This window comes from Bipolaris zeicola (genome assembly GCF_000523435.1).
Source record: "Bipolaris zeicola 26-R-13 unplaced genomic scaffold scaffold_166, whole genome shotgun sequence".
NCBI lineage: Eukaryota > Fungi > Ascomycota > Dothideomycetes > Pleosporales > Pleosporaceae > Bipolaris > Bipolaris zeicola.
In genome coordinates this window covers 19,251-46,525 of record NW_006912215.1, presented here as the reverse complement: position 1 = coordinate 46,525, position 27,275 = coordinate 19,251, and the positions used below count along the sequence as shown (strand labels likewise).

Genomic DNA, 27,275 nt, shown 5'->3' with positions numbered 1-27,275 from the left:
CCAAACAGCGCGTTCCTTTGTCCTCCCAGTCTTGTTACTGTTCCAGTCGCGCCTCCATCACAGAGACCGCTGCCCTCGCTACTTGTTAGCCCTCACATCGTCTGCCCGACATCAGCGCGCCTTTGCACCAACGCCCGTTCAACCCAAGTATTACCACTCCTCAACCACTCATCACCATGTCTTCAAACAAGATGGAGCAGAGCCTCGACGACATCCTCAAGGCTTCCAAGACTTCTCGCCGTGGCCGCAGCAGTCGCCGCTCTGGCGCTGGACGTCCAGCCGCCGCCCCAGCTCCCGTTGGCGGTGTTGCAAAGTCCACCAAGCAAGGCAAGCCCGCCAAGGCTGCGCCTGCCGCACCCGCCGCCATCCTGGCCGGCGAGACAAAGATCATGGTATCCAACTTGGTATGTTTCCGACCTCTTCACTGTACTTGAACTTTGCTAACTCGCAACAGCCAAGGGACATTGACCAAGCCCAACTTCAGGTATGTAAGACCGATGCAGGTCTTTGAGCCTACTCTTCTCGCTTTAGCGAACACCACCGAGTGCGATACGACGAATCGAGCACGTTTCCTCCGCCTTCCGGTATGGATGTTGAGCCATGACTTGCAAAAAATCAAACCATGATCTGTGTTGGGCACACAAGACTGGGATGCGATTAGCAGCATGCGAACATTTTGAGCTACCGCGACGACGGAAGTGGGTGATCCGTTTTCCGAAGCTACACTTTTTTTGAGTGGCAGCACAGACAGCTATGCCCCAGTGACATTTTCCTGGGCGCTATGCAGCAAACTCTAGCAGGCCGTCAGAGCAGCGAGATGAGATCATCGAGTACAGTCACGGATGGCCTAGAAATTACCAGAGGGGCGCGGGCAGGCATCAGCAGACTATCTCGCAACGTTGTAACACGTTACTCGCAATGAATGCTCTCGCGCTGAGTTAGCTTTGTCTTGCCGAACCTTGCGTTCAGGCACAGGATCACGAAACCCACTTTCTGAGTGGTGCTCCCAACCGCGTTATATGAGATCGACGACTACCCACCGCCGACGCCGCACTCGCAGCTGATGATGCTTCACTTTTCGCGAACTCAAACCCTAGCACGACCACTAATACGCCTTGTAGGATTACTTTGCTTCGGCAATCAACGTAGGTAGACCAAAGAAGGTTCTCCTCCAGTATGATGCTGCTGGCCGTAGTGTTGGCAGCGCAACCATCATTTTCAACAAGCACGAGCAAGCTGCCAAGGCTACTGCTGCTCTGGACGGTGTCAAGATTGACGGACGCCCTGTTCGCGTTGAGATGCTTGTCAGCCCTAGCGTAATCCCAGCTGCTGCACGCCCAGCTTCCCTCGCCGATCGCGTTACGTATGTACACTCTTCTTGCTCAGAAAAGAATCCCCGCTAACCCACTTGCAGCCAACCGAAGAAGGACAAGCCCAAGCCCGCCACTACGGAAAAGGCTGCTGCCGCTGCCACTCGTGGACGTGGACAGACCCGTGGACGCGGAAAAGGCCGCGGCGGTCGTGACGCGCGCCCAAAGAAGAAGACTGTCGAGGAGCTGGATGCTGAGATGGCCGACTACTTCCCCGGAGGTGAGACCAGCAACGCTGCCAGTGGCGCTGAAGTCGCCCAGGTTACCACCGGCGGTGACACTGCCATGGACGACGAGATGCTCTGAACGCCATTTGTATCGGCATTTCTCCCAACACCCCCCATTACTCTGTTATGATTTAATTGAACATCGGTTGAAACTTGGTCGGCTTTTCCGGTAGTCTGTCTGGCTTTACATTTTCTTTTCTTGGGAGCGTCATCATTTGGAAAATATCATACAACGATCAGTCGGTTTGCTGTCAGTTCGAGTTCAGCGCTATATTCAATTCAGCTTTTGCACACTGCTCATGGACATTTCGTTTTCGGCTCTCAAATTGTACTATTATGAGCCTGGGTAGCGACAATGAAGAATGGTCATGCTTGCACAAACACCTCCAAAGGATCCCTGGTTCCCTAATGTCTCCTCTTGTGATGCTTTTACATGGTCATATCTGGATCGGGGTTGGCTGGTCATCCCACGTGGTTAGTACGCGCAGGGTGGCAATACTGTCAAGACACTGCACGGGGAGCCCCACAGGACATCCACAAGATATGCATCAAGTGTGCAAGGCGGTAATGTTGTCGGGTTTCACATTTCGCAAAAGAAGCAGATGTGGACCATCGGCCATGTCGGCCAAAGCCGGGTGGGACCAAGGTGTGGCGGCAAACAAAGGCTCTGGAGATAGCCGTGACATGACCGTGTTTGGACAATCTTCTCTCGCGAAAGACTGAATGTGGCAACCTTCTTGCACTGGACATCACACCACCATAGGACGACATGGTCGGCAGGCGTAGTCAGCTGCGGCTCTCGAAGTTGAGACACGTCTATCTGGGACGGCGCACCCTTTCGTGCGAAAGGGTTTGCGGTCTTCCGTGGAACCAAGCCTTTTCGAGTCTTCCCCGCCATTTCCTAGGCCATGTGGAGACCCGCGGCTACCCTAGCTTCTGACGAGGTAGGTTGCTGGGCAAAAGGAGCGCTCGTCCGACGCAGCTGATTCGGAAGGATGAGGTGATTACAATTATTTTCACATCTGGCCTTGGTAAGATTTGGAAACGTCCCGATACATGTGCATGCAGGCCGTGCTGGTTTAGACTGCAAAGGGGACTAGAGACAATAGTCAACGTGGCTCGGTGTTCGCGCCAGAAGAGGGCGAGCTTGCTGGGATGGACGATAGGGTTACTGTTTCAGTGCTAGCAGAGGGGTCGTGTGGAGAGCTGGTGTTGGATGGGTACTGGTGCACGACATGAATGCTTACACAGAATTGATAAGGCTGGTACAAGCAAAGGATGCCGTCATCGGGGTGGACGCATCTCGGCTTCTTTCTGTGCTTATGCATACGGACCGGTTGCTAACCTGTGTCTAGTATTCCGGCTTGGAGGGCTGAGTACCGCATTATAGCGAGGTTAGCTGCGGCTTGGACGACACGACTGCGGGGGAGGGGTAGCTTTCACCGGCCACTGGAGCGGGGCAGAAACCCCCGCCGCTGAGTAAAACATCACCCACCCATGCATCCCTGGCGCACGCGATAGGCTGCAGAGCTTTCCCTCTGGTGGGCTCCCGACGACCGACACTGTCTGGCCTAGCAATCGTGTTACAATGCTTGTCTGCTGTGGAGATGCCGTCTAGTGCCGTCATGCCCTGCCGATTCGAATACTTAAGATTTCTCATTGCCCCTCTTTCAATCCTCAAGTCTTCCACTCCCATTTTCCTTTCAGATACCCCAGTTCGTTTTTACAGCCATGTCTGAGACCTCAGTAAAGCTATCGACTCCCCAGACGGGTGAGTACGAACAGCCCACCGGCCTGTAAGTCATCTCTGCAAACCCTGAGCTTCTCTGCAAGCTTTGTAATACCTTGGGCAGTTCTCTGGGCGCGTGTCAGTGCTAATATATAGTACAGCTTCATCAACAACGAGTTCGTCAAGGGCGTCGACGGCAAGACTTTCGAGGTCATCAACCCATCCACCGAGGAAGTCATCTGCAGTGTCGCAGAGGCCACTGAGAAGGATGTTGACATTGCTGTCGCTGCCGCACGCAAGGCCTTCAACGGCCCATGGAGGAAGGAGACACCAGAGAACCGCGGAAAGCTCCTCGTCAAGCTTGCCGAGCTCTTTGAGAAGAATGCCGACCTTCTCGCTGCCGTCGAGGCACTCGACAACGGAAAGGCCTTCAACATGGCCAGGAACGTCGATCTTCCCGCTGCAGCTGGATGTCTGCGATACTACGGAGGGTGGGCCGACAAGATCGAAGGCAAGGTCGTCGACACCACACCCGACACCTTCAACTACATTCGCAAGGAGCCTGTGAGTATGCTTCTATACAAGTTTTTGAGCATGCAGCTAAACTCTTCAGATTGGTGTCTGCGGTCAAATCATTCCCTGGAACTTCCCTATCCTCATGTGGTCGTGGAAGATTGGCCCTGCTATTGCTGCCGGTAACACAGTTGTCTTGAAGACTGCTGAGCAGACCCCCCTGTCCGCATACGTTGCATGCAAGCTCATCAAGGAGGCCGGTTTCCCACCAGGTGTCATCAATGTCATCACAGGTTTCGGCAAGGTTGCCGGAGCTGCCATTTCTGCCCACATGGACGTTGACAAGGTTGCCTTCACTGGTTCCACTGTTGTCGGCCGTCAAATCATGAAGGCTGCTGCCGGTTCCAACTTGAAGAAGGTTACTCTCGAGCTTGGAGGCAAGAGCCCCAACATCGTCTTCGCTGATGCCGACTTGGACGAGGCCCTTAACTGGGTCAACTTTGGTATCTACTTCAACCACGGCCAGACCTGCTGCGCTGGTTCGCGTGTCTACGTCGAGGAGTCCATCTACGACAAATTTATTCAGCGATTCAGGGAGCGCGCTGCCCAGAATGCTGTCGGTGACCCATTCGCCAAGGACACTTTCCAGGGCCCTCAAGTCTCGCAGCTTCAGTTTGACCGCATCATGAGGTAAGGCTTGCCGCCATTCCTGTAAAAGTTTCTATACTGACCCTGTAACGTAGCTACATTGAGGATGGCAAGAAGTCGGGCGCCACTGTCGAGACTGGTGGTAAGCGAAAGGGTGACAAGGGCTACTTCATTGAGCCCACCATCTTCTCCAACGTTACCGAGGACATGAAGATCCAGCAGGAAGAGATTTTCGGCCCAGTATGCACAATTTCCAAGTTCAAGACCAAGGAAGAGGTCATCAAGATTGGCAACTCGACCACATACGGTCTCGCTGCCGCCCTCCACACCACCAACCTCAAGACTGCCATCGAGGTTGCCAATGCGCTCAAGGCCGGAACAGTTTGGGTCAACACATACAACACTCTTCACTGGCAACTGCCATTCGGTGGTTACAAGGAGTCTGGTATTGGCCGCGAGTTGGGTGAGGCAGCGCTCGACAACTACATCCAGACCAAGACGGTGTCGATCCGTCTCGGTGATGTGCTTTTCGGTTAAGCGGGTTTCTCTTAATGCCTTTTTAAAAAACTGGAGACTGTGTGTACATATATAGCTAAGTTTCCAGAAGCAAATAAATCAAAGTAAAGAATATCAATATGGCTGTGGCTTGGGTGAAAGGCGAAAGTCGGCGTGCCGATTCTGTTGTATGTGATGTTTGAGCGGGTGAGGCGTTGAAGTCTTGGTAACTAGGCTGCTGTTTCTTTGCTCATAGTTGGGCGGGGTAGCGGACTGTCGCTTTGTTCAAGTCGCGCCTGGTAGCCTGGTAGCCTGGTAGCCTGCATGGCCTGCTGCACCCGCCTATCCACATGGGTCTCTGGCTCGAGGCATTTTGCATCAGGAGATGTCATGGTTTAGACGCTATGCAGACTGCTAGAGGCCATGGCCATGCCCGACAGCCGATCTGGTCAGATGGGGTTCTCCTGCCATCAGCAGGGAAACACATGCGAATGGGGGTGATAGCGACATGGGATTGTGGATCTGGAAGCGTGAAGGATGAGGTGCATGGGTGGATTGGAGGCTGGCGGCTGAACGACTGTTCACATGCCGGGGCACGCGTTTTGTTTTGGCGACGAGCGGTTGCGTCAGTGCTCCGAATGATGATCGGAATTGTACTGCGCTACAACAACCACCCTTCCAAGGCTTCCACTTCCTTGCAGCCAGCTGTCATCTCGTCATCTCTGCTCATGTGCACGTGAGGAAGGCAAATAATCTCCCCTTGACCATCATGATATCATAAAACCCTAATACAGCTACTTCTGTTAAGAGTTACAGCACTCAACAATCCAGCCATGCCATCATCCACCATAGCTACAGACGATGCCACCCTGTCGTCGCGCGCCAACCAATATGTGCGCGAGGTTCTGCATAACACCGAGACTCCTCCAGCCATACCCGTTCGCTATTTCTACACATCGCCGCTCGCTATAGATGACCCGCTGTCGCCCATACCGCCACCACCAACAGGCACCTCGACCGCCAAAAGGGTACCTCCACGACCTTTCTCCGAATACGACAATGAAGCTATCCAGGAGGCATGGCACGCGCTCCGAAAGAAGATTCTCAAGCACAATGAGGAGTTTGGTGAGAAGGACGGGACGGGGAGAGGCACGCCAACGAACCCAGCAGTAGAGCGGTTGAAGAGGAAGAGAGGAGGCAGCGCTTCCAGCGTTGAAAGCTCCACTCCAGGAAGAGACATACCAGGCCGGGAGATGGTTGGTAGAGGAGAGTACTCAAGGTCTGCAGAGATGCTTGATAGGAAGCGACCAGACTCTAGCGGTGGCAGTCATGCTCACTCCACGTCAGGCTCATTTAAGCCATACGCATATGACCACGGATCCATATCGCCCCTTGAGCCAACAACAACCGGTACGCCTTTTATCCGAGCACCTTCGAGAGGGAACTTGACCAAATCGTGGAAGCCTACGCCCCCAGAGGGAAGCCATCGTCCGACAATACATGAAGTAGACAGCTACAAATGGGATGATGACATGGAACCCGCGCTGTCGTCGGCCAAGGATAAGGGGCCCGCGAAACCTTCCAAGCCAAAGCCAGGCCCATCTGCGAAAGTCCCTGTTGGAGTCTCGAGGCTGCACCATGTAGTCATGGACGCAGACTCAATACGAATGGAACCCATATACTGGTCGCCGCTCAGTGATGTTGCCCAGATAGTTCGGGGAACGTGGTTCTACAAGGACAGCATGATGCCCGTTGAGGTGGAAGTTGCCAACATGCTTGAAGTCGGATACCTTGAAATGAAGCCCTGGACGCAGACCTGGATGGACGAACTCAACAGTGCCGTCGAGGTTGGCGCTTTTGGTGAAATGAAGATTCTGCACCACCTCTGGCCTGAAAAGCCTAGGAAGTCAGAGAGTAGGCCGTCGACTTCGGCACAAGTAATGCAATCCACAAGCCTGGTTCAGAACACGTTGCCAGAAGACGACGATGATCCCGAGAAAGAGCGGCGGGAGATTGTTGAGAATGCATGTGACCTGATTGACATCTCCACAGGCCCTGACGGTCCTGATCACAAAGCAGCTGGCGACCTCGAATATGGAGCTGACGGACGGAAACGTCTCTACTTGAAAGCTGGTGTGATATATTCTAACGAAAAAGAAGCCTTTATTCTCAAACCTGCGCTCCAGCCGTCCGACTATTATGGCAGAAGACCACTCGCAAACTACATCCGCAAGGGAAGGCAAATTGGTGTTCATGTCGTACGTGGGTTCGACCAGGCCATCTGGGACAAGCTGTATCCAAGCAAGAACTCGCCAAAAGCACAAGCGGCACGTCAAGGTGTCTCAACCGCGCAAGCTGGGGCACCGCCGTACCAGAGACAAAAGTCAGATCCTGCCCTTGCGCTGTCCGAAAGGCCCAAGGTGACTGATCTTGTGCTTGTAATACATGGCATTGGGCAGAAGCTGTCAGAGAGGATGGAAACCTTTCACTTTACGCACGCGATGAATTCTTTTCGACGCGAAATGAATGTTGAACTTGGAACGCCGGATGTTAAGCGCCATCTGCGGAAGGATATGGGAGGCGTAATGTGTTTGCCAGTAAGTCATTGTGGACGGCAGTTTGACCTACAATATACTAACAGATATAGGTCAATTGGCGACATCGTGTCTCCTTGGATGTCGACAACACCGAAGTGGAAGAGCCAGACGACCCTTCTGCCAATAAATATACACTGAAAGACATTACTCCGGATACTCTACCGTCAGTTCGTGGTATTGTAAGCGATGTGATGCTCGACATTCCGTACTATCTCTCGCCGTTGCACAACCCCAAGATGGTATCAGCCTGTATACAAGAAGCAAACCGCATTTATCGTCTGTGGTGTCAAAACAATCCTGGGTTCGCTGAGTACGGTCGGGTTCACCTAATCGCTCACTCACTTGGCTCCGTAATGGCCATTGACATTCTAAGCCAGCAACCAACCTATGTAGATCCCCAATTTACAGAGCTGTCCTTTCCTGAAGCCGACCTACCTCAAGACCAATTTATCTTCAACACAACCGACCTCTTCGTCTGTGGTAGTCCAGTCGGTCTCTTTCTTCTCATGAAGAACGCAAACCTCCTTCCGCGCCGCGACAAGGAGAAGCCCGGCGCAGACTTGTACGCTGCACCAGGCGTAGCCGGTGAACAAGGCACATATGGCTGTCTCGCAGTAGATAACATCTACAACATCATCAACCCGTACGATCCCGTCGCCTGTCGCATCAACCCAACTGTCGACATTGTCTACGCATCGATGCTCAAACAAGCCACCATCCCCTCCGCCTCGACGTCGTACTTTTCCTCGCTCAATCCCTTCCGCTCCTCAAACTCGTCGCAATCCGCCTCTGCCACAGCCAATAAACCCATCACTGCCCGCCTACCCAGCAACGTCGAGCTCGAAACTCACAACTTTACGCGAGAAGAGATTGCAGAAAAGAGAATGTACCTTCTCAACGATAATGGCCAAATTGACTATTACATGAAATATGGTGGTGGACCCTTGGAGATTCAGTACTTGACTATGCTCGGTGCGCACAGTAGCTATTGGCTCAGTAAAGACTTTGTCAGGATGATTGTGGTTGAAGTAGGGAGAGGACAGGGGAAAGAGGGCACAATTGGTGATATGAGGGCTGTGAAAAAGAAACTTGTCGTCGTTCCTGCAGCGGCGACATGATAGGGCATGGGAAATGTATAGGATATGGGTATTCAGACTGGGAGGTTTGGGCGTTATTCAAGGGTTGGTTTGTGTCTCCTCTGGAGAAAATTATACCCCATTACCCACCATTTCTTCTTGGGACATGTATGTTATTATACATAGGGATGTCTTTGAAATTCTGCATACGATAGACCTGAAGCAGAAGAGAAGGAGAACACGCTTTTCGGATTGTCTTTTTAGAATTTCCTGGGTTATACGTAGATGTTTGGCATCTTTCTTCTTCTCTCACATGTGTATAATTGATCTTGCTATCTATCTAGTTGAACATTTGCTTGCCTTCTCAAACTACCTCGTGCATCTTTTCCCTTGACTGAATTGTCCAAACAACTTAGTTCGCCACCCATCCAAACCACGCTATCGACTCTAGCCTCCACACCTTCATCCACCGAGCATCTCCGTCCACGCCATAACAGACACGTATCTCAAGCCTCAATTTTCTCTCCACGGAACACACGGCATTGATACTTGAAATAAACTAGACCATGCACGACTCTCTCACAACATGCTCGGACAAAGAAGGCAAGAATGTCACTCGTCACGTCATGTGTCCAACCTGTGTTACACAACATGCACGAGACATTGAAACGCTAGATGAACCAACACGTCTCTCACTCTCGCAGACATGTACAAATCGGATCAACCAACCAAGCATGCATTCCCCAGTTGAGCGCACAAGCAAGACTCACGAAGCGGTTCGACTTTCATTAGCTTAGCTTAGCCTAGTATACTAGGCCCATGACATGCTCTCTCATCTCCCCCCACCCCACCCAACAACACCAACAACCCCATCCAAGCCAGCGGAAAAAGCTCCGCTGGGCTACTAACCCGCAAGCAAGCCTACCTTACACCTAAATGTACTTACGTCCGTATCCTCAAACCTTATTCCTACCTTACCCTCCCGTTCCCCCCCACCGCATCACAGACCTCCAGCATATCCCCCGTTCCCTCCCTTCCCGCAGCCCTTCGGCACGCCACGTATCTCAGAAAAGAGATGAAACCGTCTAGCCTCCCCCTTCACCTCTGACACTCTTGCGCTTTCCCCCAAGTCCCGAACCCAGTACCCGGGGCATCCCCCCCTCCCTTATCTTACCTCGCTGAAAGAAAAAACACAAAGAACGATGTATTGCGATGCCAGAAGGAGCGGAAGGGGGAAAAAATCGGCATAACATCATCATCCCGTCGTCATCTCTCTCTCTCTCCTAGCTTCAAAAAAAGGGGTCCTAATCGCCGGCATATAGCAACTCCCTCCCACCGCTCCTCCCCAAAAAAGCTAGTTAGAGTATAGGGAAACCCGGAGCTTAGTCCGATCCGCTGCTCTTCGGTATCTTGCGAGCCACCTTCCCGTTGGACTAATCTAATCCATTCAACCCTTCACCTCCCAAAAAAAACATAGTACACATAGCAAATGCAGTATTAAAAGAAAGACGGGATAAAACTGGACCCCCTTCCCCCCAGACCCATGCTCACAAGCAGCGGCTGGCTGCATTATCCGTTTTTCCCGCTTGTGCAATGTGTGGCTGTTTCGCCCTACCCGCTTCTCTCTCTCTCTTTTTCTTCTCGTTTACTTTTTCACTTTACTTAGTTGAGATTGGGTATATAAACGGCAGTAAAGTAGATATATGAAACGGGCGATGAAAAAGCGAATACAAGAGAAGAAAAAAGGGTTCATCCTTGTTTATGCTACACGGACTTGCATGAACCGAACAACAGTTTAGATTATTTGCACCTTCTTTTTTTGTCCGAAAAAAAGAAGGGTCATGATAAACGGGTGGTAAGGTCATCTGGTGTCCAAAAAGAATATGGCATGATGTTTCTTTTCCCTTTTTAAAACTAGTGTTTTAATATAGTGAGTTAGTGGTTCTTATGGAAGGGAGAGGGGGGGGGTAACTTGAATAAGGCTGGGAAGAAAAAATAGGATCATGATTTAAGGCGCGTGGTTCGATGGTTTGGTGCGGGAAGGCTAGGTGGGAAGAGGGAAGGATGGGGATTTGGGGGTGGAAAGAGTGGGGGTTGAAAGGGTCGGGCTGAATCAACGGCATATTGGGGTGTTTTGGACTTGCGGCGTATTTTTTTTCTCTCTTTCTTCTTTCGCCTTCTTGGTTTGGTGGTGAATGCGAGGGAGGCAAAGACGCATGCGAATCGGAGGGGTCAAAGCCTCATGTGTTGCAAGGTGAAATCGCCGACGTGGCTGTTTGAGACCGGAAAACAGGGAAAGCAGTTCGGCGACTGATTCGTGGTGTTTTGGTCTCGTGTGCGTTGCACAAATTAGCAGGCAAACTCAAGATCTGCGGTGTGATTGCATTGTTTTACCCTGCCCGATTTTTTTTCGGATTGCACACAAGGCGTGTTGGCATATGCTTGAGGGGGGGCGTAAAGCATGGACGCAATCGCATGGTATTGAAGTAGTGGATTTCACGAGCAATGCGAAAGCCAGGCCACCTGTGGCTTTGCAACGGTTAGGACACGGCTAATATACGACGAGATCGCCTAAATAAATGTATTCGCTCGATTGATCCCGGTCGGCGGCCCGTTCGACTCTGACCGGTAGATCTGCGAAGTACCTCATTGGACCATGCGCGTCGATTGCAACAGCGACTGGGGGCTAGCCGGACAAGGGAGCCCAGGACGACATGACCAGGGCGGGAGGGTTTCGCAAAAAACGCATCCTTTTGTTGGTCGTTGAAACACCAAGGCGTTGGTTCACGGGAAGCAAAAAAAGATATCCTTGTACAAGTAGCCCCAACCCGGAGGAATGCGCTGTGCAGAGAATAATTGGTGGAGATGTGGTTCGAGAATTGTATCACGCACCTAGTCCCAAGCCGTGTACAGATTCATCGTCTCCTAACGCCAGCCGTACTTCATCCTCGCCAACACCAAGCCGTACGCGACCCACTCGCTCGCCGTGCCGGGCCTCCACTCCTATGATGCCTGCTTCAGCGAGTTCAGTGGCTGCATGCGCAAGACCAAGCGCTCTCGCAGCTTTGAGGTCCGACTGTTTCGAGCCCATGTTAGGAGCGTCACGGTGCTTCGACGGCGTCGATGGCTGCACCACCGCGCCGATTCCTCCGTCTATTCTATCGTCCTTCTCTGGCGCGAGAATGTATTCATGGACAGGTCGCAGCTGGCTCATGAGACCCAATCGCTTTACTTCATCCACAACATCACCAAGCACCGCTTCGCCAATACCTGAGCGACGTATCCTTGCCAAGAGTGCTGCCAGGAACACTTTGGAAGCCAGCGGAAGAGCCCGCAACGCCTGTTGCAGGGGACTACTCGTTGCTTCGTTGATTGCTTGTTTGATCGTCACCATTGTGACTACGCCCCGTCGTTGGGCTGAATGCCCAGCCTGATCTGCCCTGTGACCCACCAGCTCTCCGGTAGTTGTGATTGACTGCGAGGTTGGAACCAAGTTAGCTTTGTTGTTCCGGCCGGACCTACTTGGTGTAGCCGGCTGGACTTCATTATCTCGGTCCTGTGATTTGATTTCGGCCTCGGTTTCGGCGATTTCTACCGCTCTTCGACAAATGTCCAACGCGCGTCGAGCATCTCCACTAACAGCTGCAACTTTGCGGGCTGCAAATTGAACAGCATCAGGATGTACAATATTTCCTGGTACACCTTGGAGTCGCGATTGAATAATCTGCATCAATTGGTCGTACGTATAGCCCGGAAAAGTGATGCGTGTCAGGCCTAGGCGGGAAGCGTGTTAGTCTTGCCGGCGCAGTAAGCAATACGAATGGTCACGTGGCATGCAATGGATATGCATAATTGTGATGTGCACGCCGTTGAAGATCGCCCGCGTTTGGAATGTGGAATGTGGAATGTGGATGGGGATGGGGATGGGGATGTGGATGTGGCTAGGAACAAGAGAGCGTTTCGGTGTGTGGGGCCATTTTGGGAGTAGAATAGAGATGCTGGAACTTACCGAGCCGGCTGCTAATTTTATTGCTCAACGTTCGTTCAGGCAGGTCCATTGTGTTGGCTACAGCAAGGACGATTAGCCTGCTGTGCCGGAGCCCAGGCCAGTTGAAGAAGTTGTACATGACAGATTGGTTCTTCGTAACCAGCTGATCGAGTTCATCCATCAGGACGACGCAAGGAACACGACGCGGGCTCGGAGTCGAAAACTCGCGCTCCAGAAGCTCCAATGCATGAGACGGGCTGACCCGGTCTCCACGCAGTGCTTGCCATAACAGCGAGTACGACTGGTGTGGGTCTGTAACTTTCATGCCATTGATTTCAACAAATATGAAATCGTCCAACTCTTCGGCTTGTACCGACGCCTGCAGCTGTGCCACGACCTCACGCACCGTCGCCGTCTTTCCAGTGCCCGGAGTGCCCGAGATGTAGATGCAAGACCCTGATCCTTCAGTGATGGCAGCCTCCAAGTGGCTGTAGACGGTAGAGAATTCCTCCTCCCGACAGGGTAGGGCGGCCGGTACTGACGATACATGGAGTTGATTGCGAGCAATCTGGAACGGCGAATTTAGGGTAGAGGGGTCGAGTACGCGTGTCCCCAGGGGGGTAAACTCTAATTGCTTCTTCACGACAATTCTCTTGTGTGATGGGGTAAGGAATTTGCGGGCTGCCGGACTCTTCTTGGTCGAAGTGGGCGTAGTCGCATCATAAAGTTTCCGGCGCTTCCGCGGAGTTTCGGGCTGGCCTTCATGCGCTGCATCTGGAACCACGAATTCATCCAGGTCCTTTTGCAGCTGCTTCTTTGGCCGACCCGGACCTTTCCTTGTGGCCTTTGTTTGGCTCTCGACCAGGTCGACCAGGGCTTGAATATCTTCGGCGCTGTTGTAAATATTCTCCCACCTAAACTCGGGTGTATATGTCGTCGTTCGTGTGTTACAGCCTCTCCTGCAGACGAATACCTTGCCATAGTCCTTGGAGGACTTCTTAACCCCTGTTGGGTATAGTTCTTGGTATCGCTCCAGGGAATATATCTTGGCCGTACCGTTGATGGAGGCCAGCGGGTTGTCGTCGAATGCAGCCGATATGTACAGCTCGTTCTATTGGTTTTGCAATTAGTCGGCAGGCATGCGTGCACGAAGTGTCAATAGGCTCACAGGAAGGAAATCGGTGCGCTTCTTGTTCTGGTTTCGGATCTCCTTTTCGGAGAAGAACCATAGGAACTTTGCCATCTTCTCGTCCTCATCGGCGTCTTCGTAAAAGTCACAGATGATGCCCACCCATGCTTGGTTTCCTTCTGCTTTGAGCAGGACAGCGTCGCCGACTTTGCATTTGAAACTGCCCATGCGTGCACCCACTATGTGTCTTCCCAGCGGTTCGGGGGCTGCTTTTCTCTTCCGTGGTGTCGCATTCTGATTCGGCTGGGTATCGTCGGCGACACTGTCCTGGTAGATCCATTCCCATGGGTGGTCCTCGTAGCCTAGCTCATCGTCCGAGTCTTCACGGAGCACCGCGCCGCCAGAGAGGTATTGCCGTGCCTTGTCTACCTTGGAGCGTTTAATGGGAGCCATAGAAGAGTGCAAGTGGTGTTGTTGCAATTGGGGGGATAATTGTCGCTGACGTTGGCGCGCGCAACCGGAACACTGCGACGCGTCGCTGTAGGCTTGGCGTCGCGAGACGCGGCAAGGCCAATCTCACCGCCTGGAGCACGGTCGTGACACTTCCACCTCACCATTCCAGTCCGTCGCAACATACCTATTGCAAGTATGTACGCACGTTGGTGAGCAAGAGCGTGCATCACGTATCGCTTGTCATCACATGCACAAAAAAAATCAGATGATGGTAATAATAATATTCATTTGCCATGTCACCGTGGCTCAGGCTTGCGCTGGCGCTAAGCTCACGTCCCTATGGTGAAATCTAAGGTAATAGTCGTACGTAACCAAACAGACTTTGTCAACAAAGACAATCAACCTCTTAACGCCCAACCTCCCTGGTTAAGTGAGGGAACCTTTCCTAAACGACCGACGCTGATGATGCAAAACAAGAGAATAAAAAAGAGAAGAAGCGGGTAATAATTCATAAAAGACAGGAGACTGCAAGTCTCGGAGAAGAGAAGGTAAAAGAATCCGCGCCACAGCACCCTCGTTACACAGAGGAGATGGGATGCATGGGAGGCGTTCGTGGCATGGAGTTTGGTGTTGTTGGGTAGTCCATGTCCGAGTGCTCAAGTGGTGGCGTCGTCATCTGCCGGAACCGGTCAGTGGATTGGTCGGCGAAGGAAGAGCAGCAGCGAGCGGAAGAGCTGGAAGTCTATGCGTAGTAGGGCTGGCGTGTAGGGAGCCTTACTGAGTGTGCATAGGAGTGGGGTGGTGGGATCTCGATCCCGCCAAGTGCCGCGTAGCCGACACCAAACGGGCTCATGTCCTCCTCGGCGTAGTACTCGGTCTTCATGGCGGGCACCAGACTTGGCAGTCCAGTCGAGTAGGAGGACGAGTGCGGCGGTGGTAGGTAGGCGTAGCTTGGCATGTCGGTGGTGAGTGTGGTTGGTATTGTGTGGTAGGGTGAGGCTGAGTAGGGCATGGAGTAGGCTACAGCGTCTGGTGCTGGGTAGGCGGACGAGTAGGTTACCGAGAAGGGTGGTGGGCTGGTGGACAGCTGGCGGGTGTACTGGTGCGAAAACATGCGGTCCTCGGCGGGTGGGGTGGTGTAGGAAGATTCCGAAGAAGATGGTGAGGGGAACTCCTGGCGCGGTGATCGCTGAGGTGGCTGCAGCTCGGCAGGCTTCTGCTCAGGTGAAGCTGAGCTAGAGGCAGCACGACGCTCCTGCACCCGCATCAGTACATTGTTCCGAGCTATACGAGGTGCGGTAGCACGGGAACTCACAAGGTCTTCGAGCCTCTTCTTGAGCTTCTTGCGGTAGTTGCGTTGAGCAATGCGGTTCTGAATACGCCTGCGCTCCGCAAGATCCGAGATCTTTGTCCAGTCCTCGTTGGGGTTTGCCGACGCTGAGAAGGCTGACGAGGTGCCCGAGTATCGTGTAGTGGTTGCTACTGGGCTGGCATACTGGTAACTGGCGTGTCGATGCATGGTGGAAGAAGGTGACGTGGGTGGGGGGGTAAAAGTGTGGCTAAGGGAGGCAGCCACAGGCAGTGATGTAGAGGAGTGGTGGTGGTTGTTCAAAAGGAGGATATGTTATATATGGTGATGGTGGATTATGGGCGAGGCAAGATGAAGAATGAGAAGATGTCAAGACTCAGTGGTTGAGCTGGATGTCTGGCTATTAATGAAAGAGGCTCTGGCAGTTGGGGAGGACATTATATTTATCTCGCCGTCTCAAGAAGCGTCCGCAGTCGTTGGAGTGGAGCACAGACGGACTAGTGTTGGTTCCCAGCTTCAGGCCCTCGCAGCGCAGGCACCCTGGGCTGTCGAAGCCGGCTTGAGCATTGCTCAATTTGGTACGGTTTGGAGGGACCCTGGCCGGTGTACATTCACCGACTGCGGTCTTGTAAATTTAGTATGGGCGCTAGCGCAGGCTGGCAGCGGGCCAGTGAGCGTTTGGCTGGCCAGGGCGCGGCAGGCTTCTGAGGTCACGGCAGGGTGAGACGGCGGGCGCATGGGCTTGTACTGAAAGCAACGGGCGCCGAAACGGGCTATTGGGGAGCGGTGACCATCAGCATCATGGCTGTCAGGCCTGTCAAGCCCCCAGCGACCCCCTCGTCAAGCTCAGCGCTGCGAGCCCGCCCCCATGCCACCCATGCCGCCTCTCGCTCGACGCGTCTGCCTCCTCCCCCTCCCTGTGTGCCCAGTGCTCATCGCCGACAGCCCTACGTCCCTTGGCCGCTCGAGCCTGACGGAACTTCACGCGGCCCTGGGCACGAGTCTGTGTGCTGTCTCCATCTCGGTCCCTGCGTGCGGCGTGCGTATGCCTCTCTCTCTCCCCCCGAGGGCCCTGTCCGCTTCGAGCCTTCACAGCACCACCACGGCGTTGCTCGTCCGGCTTGCCTTTGCGGGGCCACGCTCGACGACCGCCTCTCTCTGTCTGCCAGCCCGCGCCAGCCGTTGCCTCCACCTCCGCTATGCTGCATGCAGTGCTGCAACTGGGGGCCGCAAGCCAGAGCAGACACGCATCCATCCACTGTGCCTCGCGCCGTCGTGGGTGCAGCGCCCACTGGGCAGAGCTGGCACGCCCCACTTGCTCGTCTTCAGCCCCCCACCTGCCATTGGCTGCTCCACCACCAGCTCTGCGCTGCCTACGTAGGACATTGTGCATGCGCAATCTCCAGACACTGCGACGACTCACCGCGACTCGCCCGTCCCAAAATGACGCTGCCGACATGGTGCATAGCTCCCTCTGCCTGCCACGGCTGCGACGGTGACTGCACTCTCTGGGCCTGCGTTGCGTTGCGGTGCGGTGCCGTCGTGGACAATAGAATAGGGAAGGAAGCCTACTCCATACTACTTGCTGTGTACGACCATATCCTCTATCGAGCCTAGCCCCCCGCCAACCAACTTCAGCCCTCGCACCACCACCACCACCACCATCATCACCACTACCCAAGGCTGCTTTGTCACCCTCTCCCCAATTAGTACACTGCGCTGCGCAGTCGACCGTTGGACAACCCCCCTCCCCTCTACCCACCCACTGCCCACGCAAGCCACGCAAAGAGCCCCAGAATTTCCCTAGAACAAGCGTCTCACACTTGAGCAGCCCTACGCATCCTCCCATGCTCTACCGCAGCCGCATCAGCACCTTACTGCAGTGTCGGTGAGGTAAGGCGAACAGTCCCCAGGTCTTTTCAGCCTAAAGCTTGTTGCTACGAGAATAATCAACCATTGTGCCATCAGCCAATCACTATCCCAAATACGCCATGTCGAAACACTGATAGACGCGCCCTCAGCTCTTTCTATTGATGGCATCTCTCTAGCGTCTGGTCGTGGTACTGGCCACCAACGCTACGCCCTACGCCCAGCGGCCGAGGCTCATCCGCTTCGCCCTCGACGACTCGCTTTCCCATTCACCTCATCTATCCCCAAGCCCGCCAAGAGGGTGCTTTGTAGCAGCCATTGCTGTGCATACTACTTGGCTTGATACCGACAGCTGCTATCTATGGCTCGGAGAGACGCTACTAATGCGGAAGCGCTTCCATCATTGTTGTCCCTAGGCGGCTGTGTTCCGACTTCAGGCCACCCCCGACGAGCACATGGAGATTGTGGGGGCCGAATCATGGCAAAAAGCTGGCCAATCGACTAGAGAGCTGGACTTTGATAGTTGAGACATGTCCGTGGGCCACGATAGCTGAGCAAAATTGTCTCCAATTGAAGAGAAATGTGGTCATGCCGATCTGTTGTACATGCCGAAGCCATGCATGTTCCCAAGATGCGTGGTGGGCTGGTTGTGGTGGGAGGGCTCTGCCATTTGACACTGCAATGGCCGTGTGTGTGGGGTATGGAGCTCGTCTAGAATGGCGATGGGATGCACTTTGCCTCAAACATATGAGCTGGTTTCTCTGGGCCCGGGCGATGGGGTCCACTCTGCTGCTGTTTGGAGCAATAGTTGTCGTTGAGTTAATGACCGGGTTGTGCAATCTGCCAACGATACTGGAACATCGCCCGTGCGCAAACACAGGCTCCCATTTGAAAAGTTCCAAAAGTTCAAGAGCAATATAGGCGTGGTTGTAAAGCGCCGATGGACAGGACATGGTACCATTTACCCGTAAGAATTTCCAATCGTGGGTGTAGATCGACTGGAACGTGGGCTGCTGTTGTGGTTGTCTAGACAAGCTTTCCCAGTAAATGCCTGCCTCCCATGGCCATGGTATCACCCCCAAGTCTTTTTTGTTTTCACATGGCCGGTGGTTAGACGAGCACCATCAGCACCTGGCCATTTGAATCAAGGCCAGTGACAAGGAGGCAGATGCGACCAAGTTCTACAAACAGTGTCTTGATGTTTTGGAGCAGTGCATTGCCACCGGGGGGGTTGCTGTAGCACTTGTGCTTTGAAATACGCTATTGCGCATCGCATCATGGTGAAGTTACGCCCTGCGCTGCCCGCTGGCGGAGCATGCCGGGCGCGAATTGGACTTGTGTGTTTGGACAGCATCCACGAATACCATGACAGCTAGCGCAGTAGCCGGATGTCTCGTCTGCTCACTCGTGCAACTTGGTGTTCTGCAAATTTTGGCTCGTCATGGTACTAGACATGACTGATGTGGCCCCCCCGGACTCCCGGACTTATCGCAAGTCCAACACGTGCATGCCATGGAAGCCTAATGTACGGAGACACAAACGCCAAGCGCATCCATCTACTAGCAATACTCGAGTGCAGCCTTGCGACTGGAGCCACACCGGTTTGCGGCGTGTCCGCTTCCAAACTACGCCGACCAGCGCAAATGCAACTACTGTCTTGTATACTCTACGCGATATCAGAGTCGGTGATGTCCCGACGGTGAGAGTGTAAGGCTGGAAGACCCCTGTTTTTTCCTATAGCGGCTAGCTCAGCGACGGGCCCTGTTAGCGAGGATCAACGGGTAGCTGTGATTGGGTGGAAGCAGAAGCGAGACAGGTAGACAGGCCTAGGCGACCGTTGTGTCGGGCGTTCCGACCGAATCTCACCGCTGGGCGCCATAGGTCCATATAGTAGGCTGTGGAGATGGGCATGGCGCGAGTGACCATGTCAAGTATAGTGCCATACTGCTGGGCCCTCATTTACTAGCATAGCATCCTTCCTGGAGATTTTCCCGGCCACAGTATTGTCCAAAAGGAGGAGAAACTGCGCAGTCGTGGGGGGAGGGGGGGAGGGAGCAATGTGCTAAAATGGCCACATGAGCGCTTGCTTGCTGGCGCCGTGGACAAAACTACTCTACTCGCATTCGAATTGCGGTCCAAATGCATTTGACATAACAGGCTCTTAACCGCTGGCCAAATGCGTCTTCTGCTAATCCTGTCGCCAGAGTTGGCAGGTAATGACGCCAGCCGCGAGTGCGCTACTTGGTGATTCGTCGGGGCAGAGAAAGAGCATAGTAGGGCCTATATTTAGCGGCCGCTCTACCCAGTCGAGCCAGCGTTCTGACGACAGCATACCCCTCAACGCATCTTTGCAGCCCTATAGCCCTACGGCACATAGCAGCTGACATTACTGTAATTTTGTCAAGCATACCATGCCAGCGACGAGTCCCCTCTTGCCGTGGCCGCCGGGTGTTGGTTGCTGTAGTAGCACCTTGGGCCAAGGTCCTGACAAACTACCGTTCACCACACACACACACACACACAGACGCACGCGCACATACACACCCTCTCTCTCTGGAATTAGTAGGTGAGGGGTAGACTATACACGTGTATCCGCATACGGACCAAGCTCGCACGGTATTGAGTTCACCGGTTTCTGGGCGTAACCGGCAGGAGGGCACGACCAGTGCGGTGGGAACGCCTACCGCGTCTCTGCACAAGCCGTGGGTAGACGAGACGGACTGTCATTTGCAAACAAAGTCGAGAAGGATGCGAGGGCGTGGTGGGCGTTAGTCGCATATTGGGCAGAATGCAGCAGGCTCGCTTAGACGAGAGGTGTATAGTAACCAAGCGCCCATGGCGCCTCGAGCAGCGTCTTCACCGATAACCATTGGTCGCCTAGCCACACGGACGCTCGCCAACGCTGTGCATCCGCACCGGGGGGGATAGTCAGGCCTCGTGGCAGTCTGGCAGCAGAGCGTCTCGGCCCTCGACCTTTTGGCGGCTGCCCATTTGCGCAACCGCATCACATTCTTGTTTCCGTCACGTTGCAGCCCCCAAGGCAGAATCAAGGCCTCGATCAGCCGCATCATGGCCCTTTGGGACGGGGTGGTGCGCTCCTTCGAGACATGCATGCACTATAGCGTGCTCGAGGACGCAGCACCGTGCAGTCACATTTGCAAGTGGGTCTCTTCGGCACAGGCTCGAGTCCAGACACACAAGACAGGGCAATTGTGTACGACTACACACTACTTACTCGGACACTGCCAACACCAAGCGCGCTCAACGCGAGCACGCCAATGAAGCACACCCCGAGCATCGGGCGTCGGCACAGGCAGGCCCGCCCGCTCACGCGTTTCGGGGGTCCAAAATCGCATCATGGCGCGGTTGACAAATGCTGTGCATAGTTTGTGGGAATTTCACATTTGCGCTTGCAGCGGACACGGCCATGACTAAGACGGTGGGCTGCCGAAGTGGCTTGCATCGGCAACTGGCCAAGTCTTGCTCTTTTTTGCACTGTCATTACAAGTTGCGACTGTCATCCCACACCAAACCAGCAAGCGAAAACAAAGAACCCCACTCAAGAATTCAACAACCCATGCAGGAACATTTGCCGCAGATATTGGCAATAACGTTGTCTGTTCAATGCCGCGGTTGAGCCAATTCTCCTCACCAACGTTGTGTATGCATACATACATACTCATGTACATGGTTATTCTAGATTCAGACTACTATCGCAACCAGGCCGGCTTTTGGTTATTTCCGTCGTCTTGCAGAACCTATACTTTTATAGTGGAGCATAAATTTGAGGGAACGATAGCCCGAGTCAGGATCGTCAAGCCCTACGGGTTGTCAAGTGTGAGAAGGTATTACGGCTTCGCATGCTATTGGACGCCACATGGAATCCTACTACATGTCGCCTAAGCTCCTAGGCGAATTACTCAGCCTGTGACGCATGTTTGCCTACCTTTTTGTTTTGCGCATTGCTGCTAGCACGTCACGCTCAAGGCAACAGTAGGGCTGAAGACGGAAACCTACTGAACGAGGCTGCGCGTGGTGCATTTTGTTTTTTTTCTTCTTTCTCGACCGGTGACAAAGCAGCAGAATCCCGCAGAATGGTCGGGCAATGTCGCTCAACAGCGCTGCTACGTGTGTCGTCAGGCGTGTTGGTCCGTGGAATGTTGCCCGTCCACTTGTGTGCAAGTTCACGCTCCAGGCCACGCCTCTGGATACACACAATACGCCTCTCGGCCGTCGAGTGTCTGAGACGGAGAGATGGTTGCAGCGCGATGTGCGTCATGGCGGACTTGTAAACGCCATATCGCTATCGCCGGCACCACGAGTATCGGGCTCGTCCTTGTCTAAAGTCCGAACCATCATTGGTCCAGCATTCCATGCCTGGTCGTAGCCAAGTGGTTGCGCAACTGATTTGGAGGTAGCAGCGGAAGCAGCATCATGGCTGACCCTTGCTCCAAGTGCAAGTGTTCTACAGCCTTGCACTACCAAGATTTGGCAAGCGGACTTGGGGCGGGGAATGCAGTGTGGTGTGCAGTAGATGTGACGAACAGGGCAGGGGTCGGCGTGGGAAAAAGAGATCAAGATTCTTTCAGCATGGCCTTCGGTGCATCGCGTGGGAAATGAGATGGCATTTGCTACTACTCTATGAAGATGAGCATGTACAACGGCGCAAAAGCGAGGGTTTATCGAATTTTGAGCAAGATGGCAATGGGTGGGCAACCATAGCACTTACCCCGCGCTACCCCCCTCGTCACCCCTTGCTCCCCCTCCAGACGGGTGTGAGGATGCAAGTCATCAGATGGTGGGATGGCTGTCGCCAGTCGGAATCAGAACTCAAAGAGGCAACATGGTCTAGAATGGTGCATCTCGTGGCAGCCATTGAGGACTCTGTGATTGCGCCTATCTCTCAGCTGCTAGGTCATGAGGCTTGGGGCGGATGTAATCACATGTGCGTGTGTGCAGCGTAGCCACGAGCAAGCCGAGGAGCGAGCAAGAAGGCAAGCAGCAAGACATCTCTGGCCCAAGGCGACGCAAATAGGTCTGGATAGATGCTACTCGGGGTCCTGAAGTGGAAGCATGGTGCGAAAATGCTCGCTTGCTACGCGTGCCTCTTCAGCCTCTGGGTGCGGGGCAAGCGACTGCGCCATGGAGCGTCCAAGCCAATATGATGGATGGTACTAGCAGTAGTGGTGGGAGAGTAAGTAGTACATGTGGATGCTTTGATTTAGAACGGGCCTAGCAAACTCGGTGTAGGGCAAAATAACCACCACCAGCCGCACTTTGCACCCGCACACCCACACACGCACGACGACAACGACTGCGACAACGGATCAACGTGGGGGGCCGCCGACTGTCCCGCGAGGCCCCACGATGGAGGTGAAGGTGTGCAATGGCGGTTGGGCATACAGAGAGGGCCGCCTGCGCGAAACATGCCAGAAACAGATGAAGGCAGCCACAAGGACCTGGCGGGCACTCGGGAACCGGCTAGGATCACGTGAGGCTGCAACACGCACACGCGGCACGGAACTGGCTCCGAGGGGCGCAGCTGGACGCAGCACGGCCTGGCTAGCGTGCAACGATGTGGTGGCGCAGGCATCATTCGCGGGTCCAACCGTGCCTTGTCTACGAGGTTGTACCTGGTTGCCAGACTCACCCTACCTACCGCTCTCTAGCCCACTGCCCACGATACCCACGACACCCACCTGAGGCCGCGGGCGACAGACTAAAGTACCACTACTTTGCACGTCACTGCTCCCCGGTCCTGCTCTCGTCGCGCTTGCTTGCTGAGAATGACACAGCACGTCTTTGGTCACATTTCAAAACAGACGGGTGGTGCCACCTTTTTTGCAGCCAGTCATCCAAAGTACACCATGTATCATACACTGTGTATACATGTCCAGCCTGTATGTACGTACATACATCGGTACATGCAGTCTGTATACCTCCCCGGTCGTTGGTGCTCCGAGCGCGTGGCTGGCCAGAGGTGCTTACATACTGTACAGGCCTGCTTACTTACATGCACGCTGCAAAACCTCTCTACTGACAGCCATGGAAGCTTTGGTCCCATCCCCTAGCGCCGGTAACTATCGCAAGCCGCTAAGCACTCAATCCATCCCTCTGCCTTGTCTTCAACGGCCGTTCTGTCGGAAATTCCACCTTCTAAAATTCCATCTTGGCACGCATTCACGATCTCGACACCGCCTGATTAAGTTTGGAGACATTTTTGACGCGACGCTAGGCGTTAGACCGTCTTGCATATACGTCCCGTCTACACCCAGCCGCCGCGGACTGTGTACGCCGAGTACAGAGGCAATTCCCGCTGCATAAGTATGTATCTAGCCATGTGCATGTGTCCAAAATCCACTTGGACAGCCATTGCTGGTCAGCCTTGGATTCCCACGCTAGCCTGACCAACGACGTGCAAACGACTTGACCAATGACCACCCACAAAGAAGCTCAAAGGGCCTTGCGCGGAAACAAAGGACACTAAGCCTCTCCGGGCCAATGCGCATCGCATTGAACTCCCGCAACGCTTTCTTAACGAGGCAAAGCGCAACACCCCACCCCTGGCGGCCTTCATTTTGGTTCGTGCCAGCCCAAGCCTAGGGCTGGGTAGATAGTCGGCGATTTGCAATCATGGACTCGCATTCCATGTACCTACCATGCATGCACGCAGGGCCACCGGAGCCCGAACACGGAGGGTGAACAGCTTGTCGGGTCCGACAGGCCTGTTTTCTCTCATCTCCTGATTGTAGCAGGTCCACTTTGCATATCGCCCAGCGAGCAGATTTCCACAAAGCCGATTGTTGAAGCCGTTTGTCGGGTTGCAATGACTTTCGCGTTAAACTGCCATAACTGCCAGGCGCTGTCATGGGTGCGTTTTATTACCCCAGATTGCTCCCACGTTGGCACGTTTGAGTAGTTGGTCAGCACTCAAATTGGGCCGAAAGCGATTGATTGACGGGGGGGACCTGCTGCTTACTCCACGGACGGTTGCTCGCGCAAGGGCTTACTGATCTGATGGTCGCGAACGTTGTAGGGCTGAGGGGGACATGTCTTATGCCGTTCCCTCCACGCGGGGGTTGAGCCAGCGGGCAGTCTGACATGTCGCTCACCCTTCTTTGGCTCTGATCTTGCATCCCACATGGGAAATCGTACATGACGTTATCCAGGAATAAAAATAAATACACATGCCAGCAGAAAGGTGCATTAGCAAATCTTGTTGCCTCTACTGTGCTGTGCCGTCCTGTCTGCGCGTCGCACCGAATACAAACCCGCCTCGACGCATTTCAAACACATGTACTCGACATCCATGTCCAGAGAGGGGCACGCACACACAATCATAATGCACAAGCACTTCGACTTCTCTCTGGACTTTACGGAATGCGCAATAGTCGACGTGCATACCCTGTCACGGATCTTTCCAGGTGAAACACGACAGAAGCCCCCTATACCTAACGCCAGGACAGCCCGGCGACACTTCCACTCCTTTCCCTCTCCCAACCGCCGTGTCGGCCATTTCGGCGCAACCTACAGGACCGAGTTCCGATTGTCTCTCAGTCGCTCAAACGGGCGCACAATCGTCACTGGCCGGATGGTCCGAGTCGTGCCACCTGCAAATCCGGCCCTTCCGTACCGTTGTCGCTCCGGCATATTCCACCACACAAACACACAACAACACGGACACGGACTCGGAATAGAAGGGTACACGTACACACACACATGCTGGCTGTGAATCTGATCATCAGGGCTAGCGATCGCAGAAAACTTGGCGCCTCCCAAACCATCCAACACCCTACCCAGTGGATTACTACTCAACTGCCGTCCAGCCCCAAGGTCGATCACTTGGTAGAAATCGCACCGACTACCAAGTGATTTTCCTGCGCCCTCCCTTTTTCTCTCTCGCTCTATTCGCGCCGATGAAGACGACAAGATGCGGTGGGCATCAACACACACACAAACACCGTGCACCCACACATACGCGCGCGCCCTCTCTCTCCACCTTGCATTTCAGTTCAATTGACCAAATCGAGAAGTATGAGACACAAGTCGCGCAGACGACTCCGATGAGGAGTGAGGTCGGTGTCTCAAAGCAATAACAATGTCACAGTCATCGCTTTTTTACGGCGACTCTAGTAGACGGGCTGGTTAATTGTCATTATCACAACAGTAAAGCGGTCAGTCAAGCTATGCGTTAGGGTGATGCGTTAGTAATATTTCAGGAGGGAGACAGATAGTGCAACGCGTTTAGGTTAGAACGCTACTGGTCTGTTTTGTTCTTCGGTACCTGACAGTCCGGTGTGCCCGCATACTCGTGTACAATACAGGCAAAAAGCAAGCTTTCCGTATAGCTGGGAACGTTGGAAAAAAGCGTCCGCTTGTTCAATAACGAAAAAAAAGGCCCTAATTCTAATGCGAGGCCCGGGGGATTTTTTGTTGTCTGTTCAGCAATAATAGGGCCGGTTTGGAACATAGTCATAGGTGGTCCTTGACCGTGTTTGCGCTATTTGCTGAGGGAATTTACCGCTTCACCTTTTTTTTCTCTCTTCGTTCTTTTTTGGGAGCAGGAGCCCTCATCATCAAACCCACTCTTTCAACTGCCGTGATACCTATTCTGTGTAACATCATGTGAGAGTTTTGGCCAGCGATGAAACAAAAGCTCGGTCGCTTTTCTTTCCACACAACTACCGATCCCTCCTCCCATTACCCCCCCCCCTTCCCCACCAAAAAGGGAACGAACGAGTCTCATATTGGAAAAGGGCCAGATGATGTGACATGACACGCATCCTGAGGGCAATCCCGCTTCTCGAAACAATACATTGACCCATGCCCTTCTTCTCACGACTCAAGAGATAGAGAGACACGACGAAGTGGATATTCCGTCCTAGCGCATGTTGTGGTCCCTTGTATCGTGTGAACTTGACGATAGTTCGAAATCAGTTCGACGGCTTCTAAACTACCTTATCCTTAAACAAGCCCGTCCTTGCGAGATTTCCCACAAAGCACTGCCCCCATTCTGGCACTAACTAACCCGCATCATGCATAGTAAAAGTAGGTGGGTTTCGCAGAGCTAGTTAATAAAACAAGAAGAGTTTAAGTGAAGAAAAGAAATACAACAAGCCTTTTTGACACCTCGGCCAATTGTTTTTTTCCACTTTGGAGGCGGGATAATCTCCACAAAAAAAACGGTTTCTCATCATAGCGATTACATCGTTCGTTGTCACCGTCATCATTCCAACCCTATCTAAATTGACTGCTTACCAGCAAACCCTTACCATCTACCATCCTCATCAACCCAAATCCTTCCATAGCACACCACCACCCGTCCCGTAATACCTTTTTGCTATATACGCGGGCCTCGGAAAAAAAAACATGCCATCGCCCCATCGCGTGACCATAATCTCTCTTCCCGCTTCCCTTTCCATGCTTCTAGAAGCACAAGAACCCTTGTCCATTTACCAGCCGCAAAATAAACACACACACCCCCCAGTTGGGGGATGGGGGGGTTGGTGGGATGACCAAGCAGAAAGGAGCACGACTCAAAATCCCTTCCCCATCCTCAGTCGATTTTATACGCGCATGCCTGTTTTTACCGCGCGGGAGAAAGAGAGACAGAGAGAGAGAGAGAGGGAAAGTCTTATTTCACATTGTCTCTTGAAATTTTTTTCACAGTTTAGCTTTGGAATTAAGCAATCAAATCAAATCAAATCAAATCAAATCAAATCAAATCAAGTCAAGCAAAAGAAGAAACTAGTAAACCCAAAGTCCCGCAGTAAACCATACTACATACTTATACAATGCTTTTAAAACCTCTGACAATATTCTTGGGGGGAAAAAACGTCGGTGCTTGGGGTTTTGTGCGTGCGCGCGCGCGG

At 53.4% G+C, this 27,275-nt stretch overlaps 10 protein-coding genes across 10 annotated transcripts; 8 read left to right on the top strand and 2 right to left on the bottom strand.

Moving 5' to 3' along the window:
• Window positions 1-176: 176 nt before the first annotated feature.
• COCCADRAFT_104092 (uncharacterized protein) lies at window positions 177-1,676 on the top strand (the record flags this gene model as incomplete). The annotated part of the gene is made up of 4 exons (XM_007717134.1): window positions 177-404; window positions 455-484; window positions 1,122-1,363; window positions 1,415-1,676. The coding sequence occupies 4 exons, from the start codon at window positions 177-179 to the stop codon at window positions 1,674-1,676; spliced, it is 762 nt and encodes a 253-aa protein (XP_007715324.1).
• Window positions 1,677-3,328: 1,652 nt separating this feature from the next.
• Window positions 3,329-5,024, top strand: COCCADRAFT_7575 (uncharacterized protein; the record flags this gene model as incomplete). The annotated part of the gene is made up of 4 exons (XM_007717119.1): window positions 3,329-3,393; window positions 3,488-3,890; window positions 3,940-4,529; window positions 4,583-5,024. 4 exons carry the CDS (start codon window positions 3,329-3,331, stop codon window positions 5,022-5,024), a joined length of 1,500 nt encoding a protein of 499 aa, XP_007715309.1.
• Window positions 5,025-5,815: 791 nt separating this feature from the next.
• On the top strand, window positions 5,816-8,697 carry COCCADRAFT_28726 (uncharacterized protein; the record flags this gene model as incomplete). Its single annotated transcript, XM_007717128.1, has 2 exons — window positions 5,816-7,579; window positions 7,630-8,697. 2 exons carry the CDS (start codon window positions 5,816-5,818, stop codon window positions 8,695-8,697), a joined length of 2,832 nt encoding a protein of 943 aa, XP_007715318.1.
• An 894-nt stretch (window positions 8,698-9,591) lies between these two features.
• Window positions 9,592-9,744, top strand: COCCADRAFT_104077 (uncharacterized protein; the record flags this gene model as incomplete). The annotated part of the gene is made up of 1 exon (XM_007717133.1): window positions 9,592-9,744. The coding sequence occupies one exon, from the start codon at window positions 9,592-9,594 to the stop codon at window positions 9,742-9,744; it is 153 nt and encodes a 50-aa protein (XP_007715323.1).
• Window positions 9,745-11,539: 1,795 nt separating this feature from the next.
• On the bottom strand, window positions 11,540-14,225 carry COCCADRAFT_104105 (uncharacterized protein; the record flags this gene model as incomplete). The annotated part of the gene is made up of 3 exons (XM_007717132.1): window positions 11,540-12,429; window positions 12,665-13,754; window positions 13,812-14,225. The coding sequence occupies 3 exons, from the start codon at window positions 14,223-14,225 to the stop codon at window positions 11,540-11,542; spliced, it is 2,394 nt and encodes a 797-aa protein (XP_007715322.1).
• A 577-nt stretch (window positions 14,226-14,802) lies between these two features.
• Window positions 14,803-15,744, bottom strand: COCCADRAFT_28724 (uncharacterized protein; the record flags this gene model as incomplete). Its single annotated transcript, XM_007717127.1, has 3 exons — window positions 14,803-14,967; window positions 15,004-15,480; window positions 15,541-15,744. The coding sequence occupies 3 exons, from the start codon at window positions 15,742-15,744 to the stop codon at window positions 14,803-14,805; spliced, it is 846 nt and encodes a 281-aa protein (XP_007715317.1).
• A 591-nt stretch (window positions 15,745-16,335) lies between these two features.
• COCCADRAFT_28723 (uncharacterized protein) lies at window positions 16,336-17,151 on the top strand (the record flags this gene model as incomplete). Its single annotated transcript, XM_007717126.1, has 1 exon — window positions 16,336-17,151. The coding sequence occupies one exon, from the start codon at window positions 16,336-16,338 to the stop codon at window positions 17,149-17,151; it is 816 nt and encodes a 271-aa protein (XP_007715316.1).
• Window positions 17,152-21,090: 3,939 nt separating this feature from the next.
• COCCADRAFT_104108 (uncharacterized protein) lies at window positions 21,091-21,306 on the top strand (the record flags this gene model as incomplete). Its single annotated transcript, XM_007717131.1, has 1 exon — window positions 21,091-21,306. The coding sequence occupies one exon, from the start codon at window positions 21,091-21,093 to the stop codon at window positions 21,304-21,306; it is 216 nt and encodes a 71-aa protein (XP_007715321.1).
• A 531-nt stretch (window positions 21,307-21,837) lies between these two features.
• Window positions 21,838-23,106, top strand: COCCADRAFT_28722 (uncharacterized protein; the record flags this gene model as incomplete). The annotated part of the gene is made up of 4 exons (XM_007717125.1): window positions 21,838-22,012; window positions 22,051-22,352; window positions 22,517-22,597; window positions 22,654-23,106. 4 exons carry the CDS (start codon window positions 21,838-21,840, stop codon window positions 23,104-23,106), a joined length of 1,011 nt encoding a protein of 336 aa, XP_007715315.1.
• A 1,639-nt stretch (window positions 23,107-24,745) lies between these two features.
• Window positions 24,746-25,275, top strand: COCCADRAFT_7571 (uncharacterized protein; the record flags this gene model as incomplete). The annotated part of the gene is made up of 2 exons (XM_007717118.1): window positions 24,746-25,104; window positions 25,155-25,275. The coding sequence occupies 2 exons, from the start codon at window positions 24,746-24,748 to the stop codon at window positions 25,273-25,275; spliced, it is 480 nt and encodes a 159-aa protein (XP_007715308.1).
• Window positions 25,276-27,275: the final 2,000 nt, after the last annotated feature.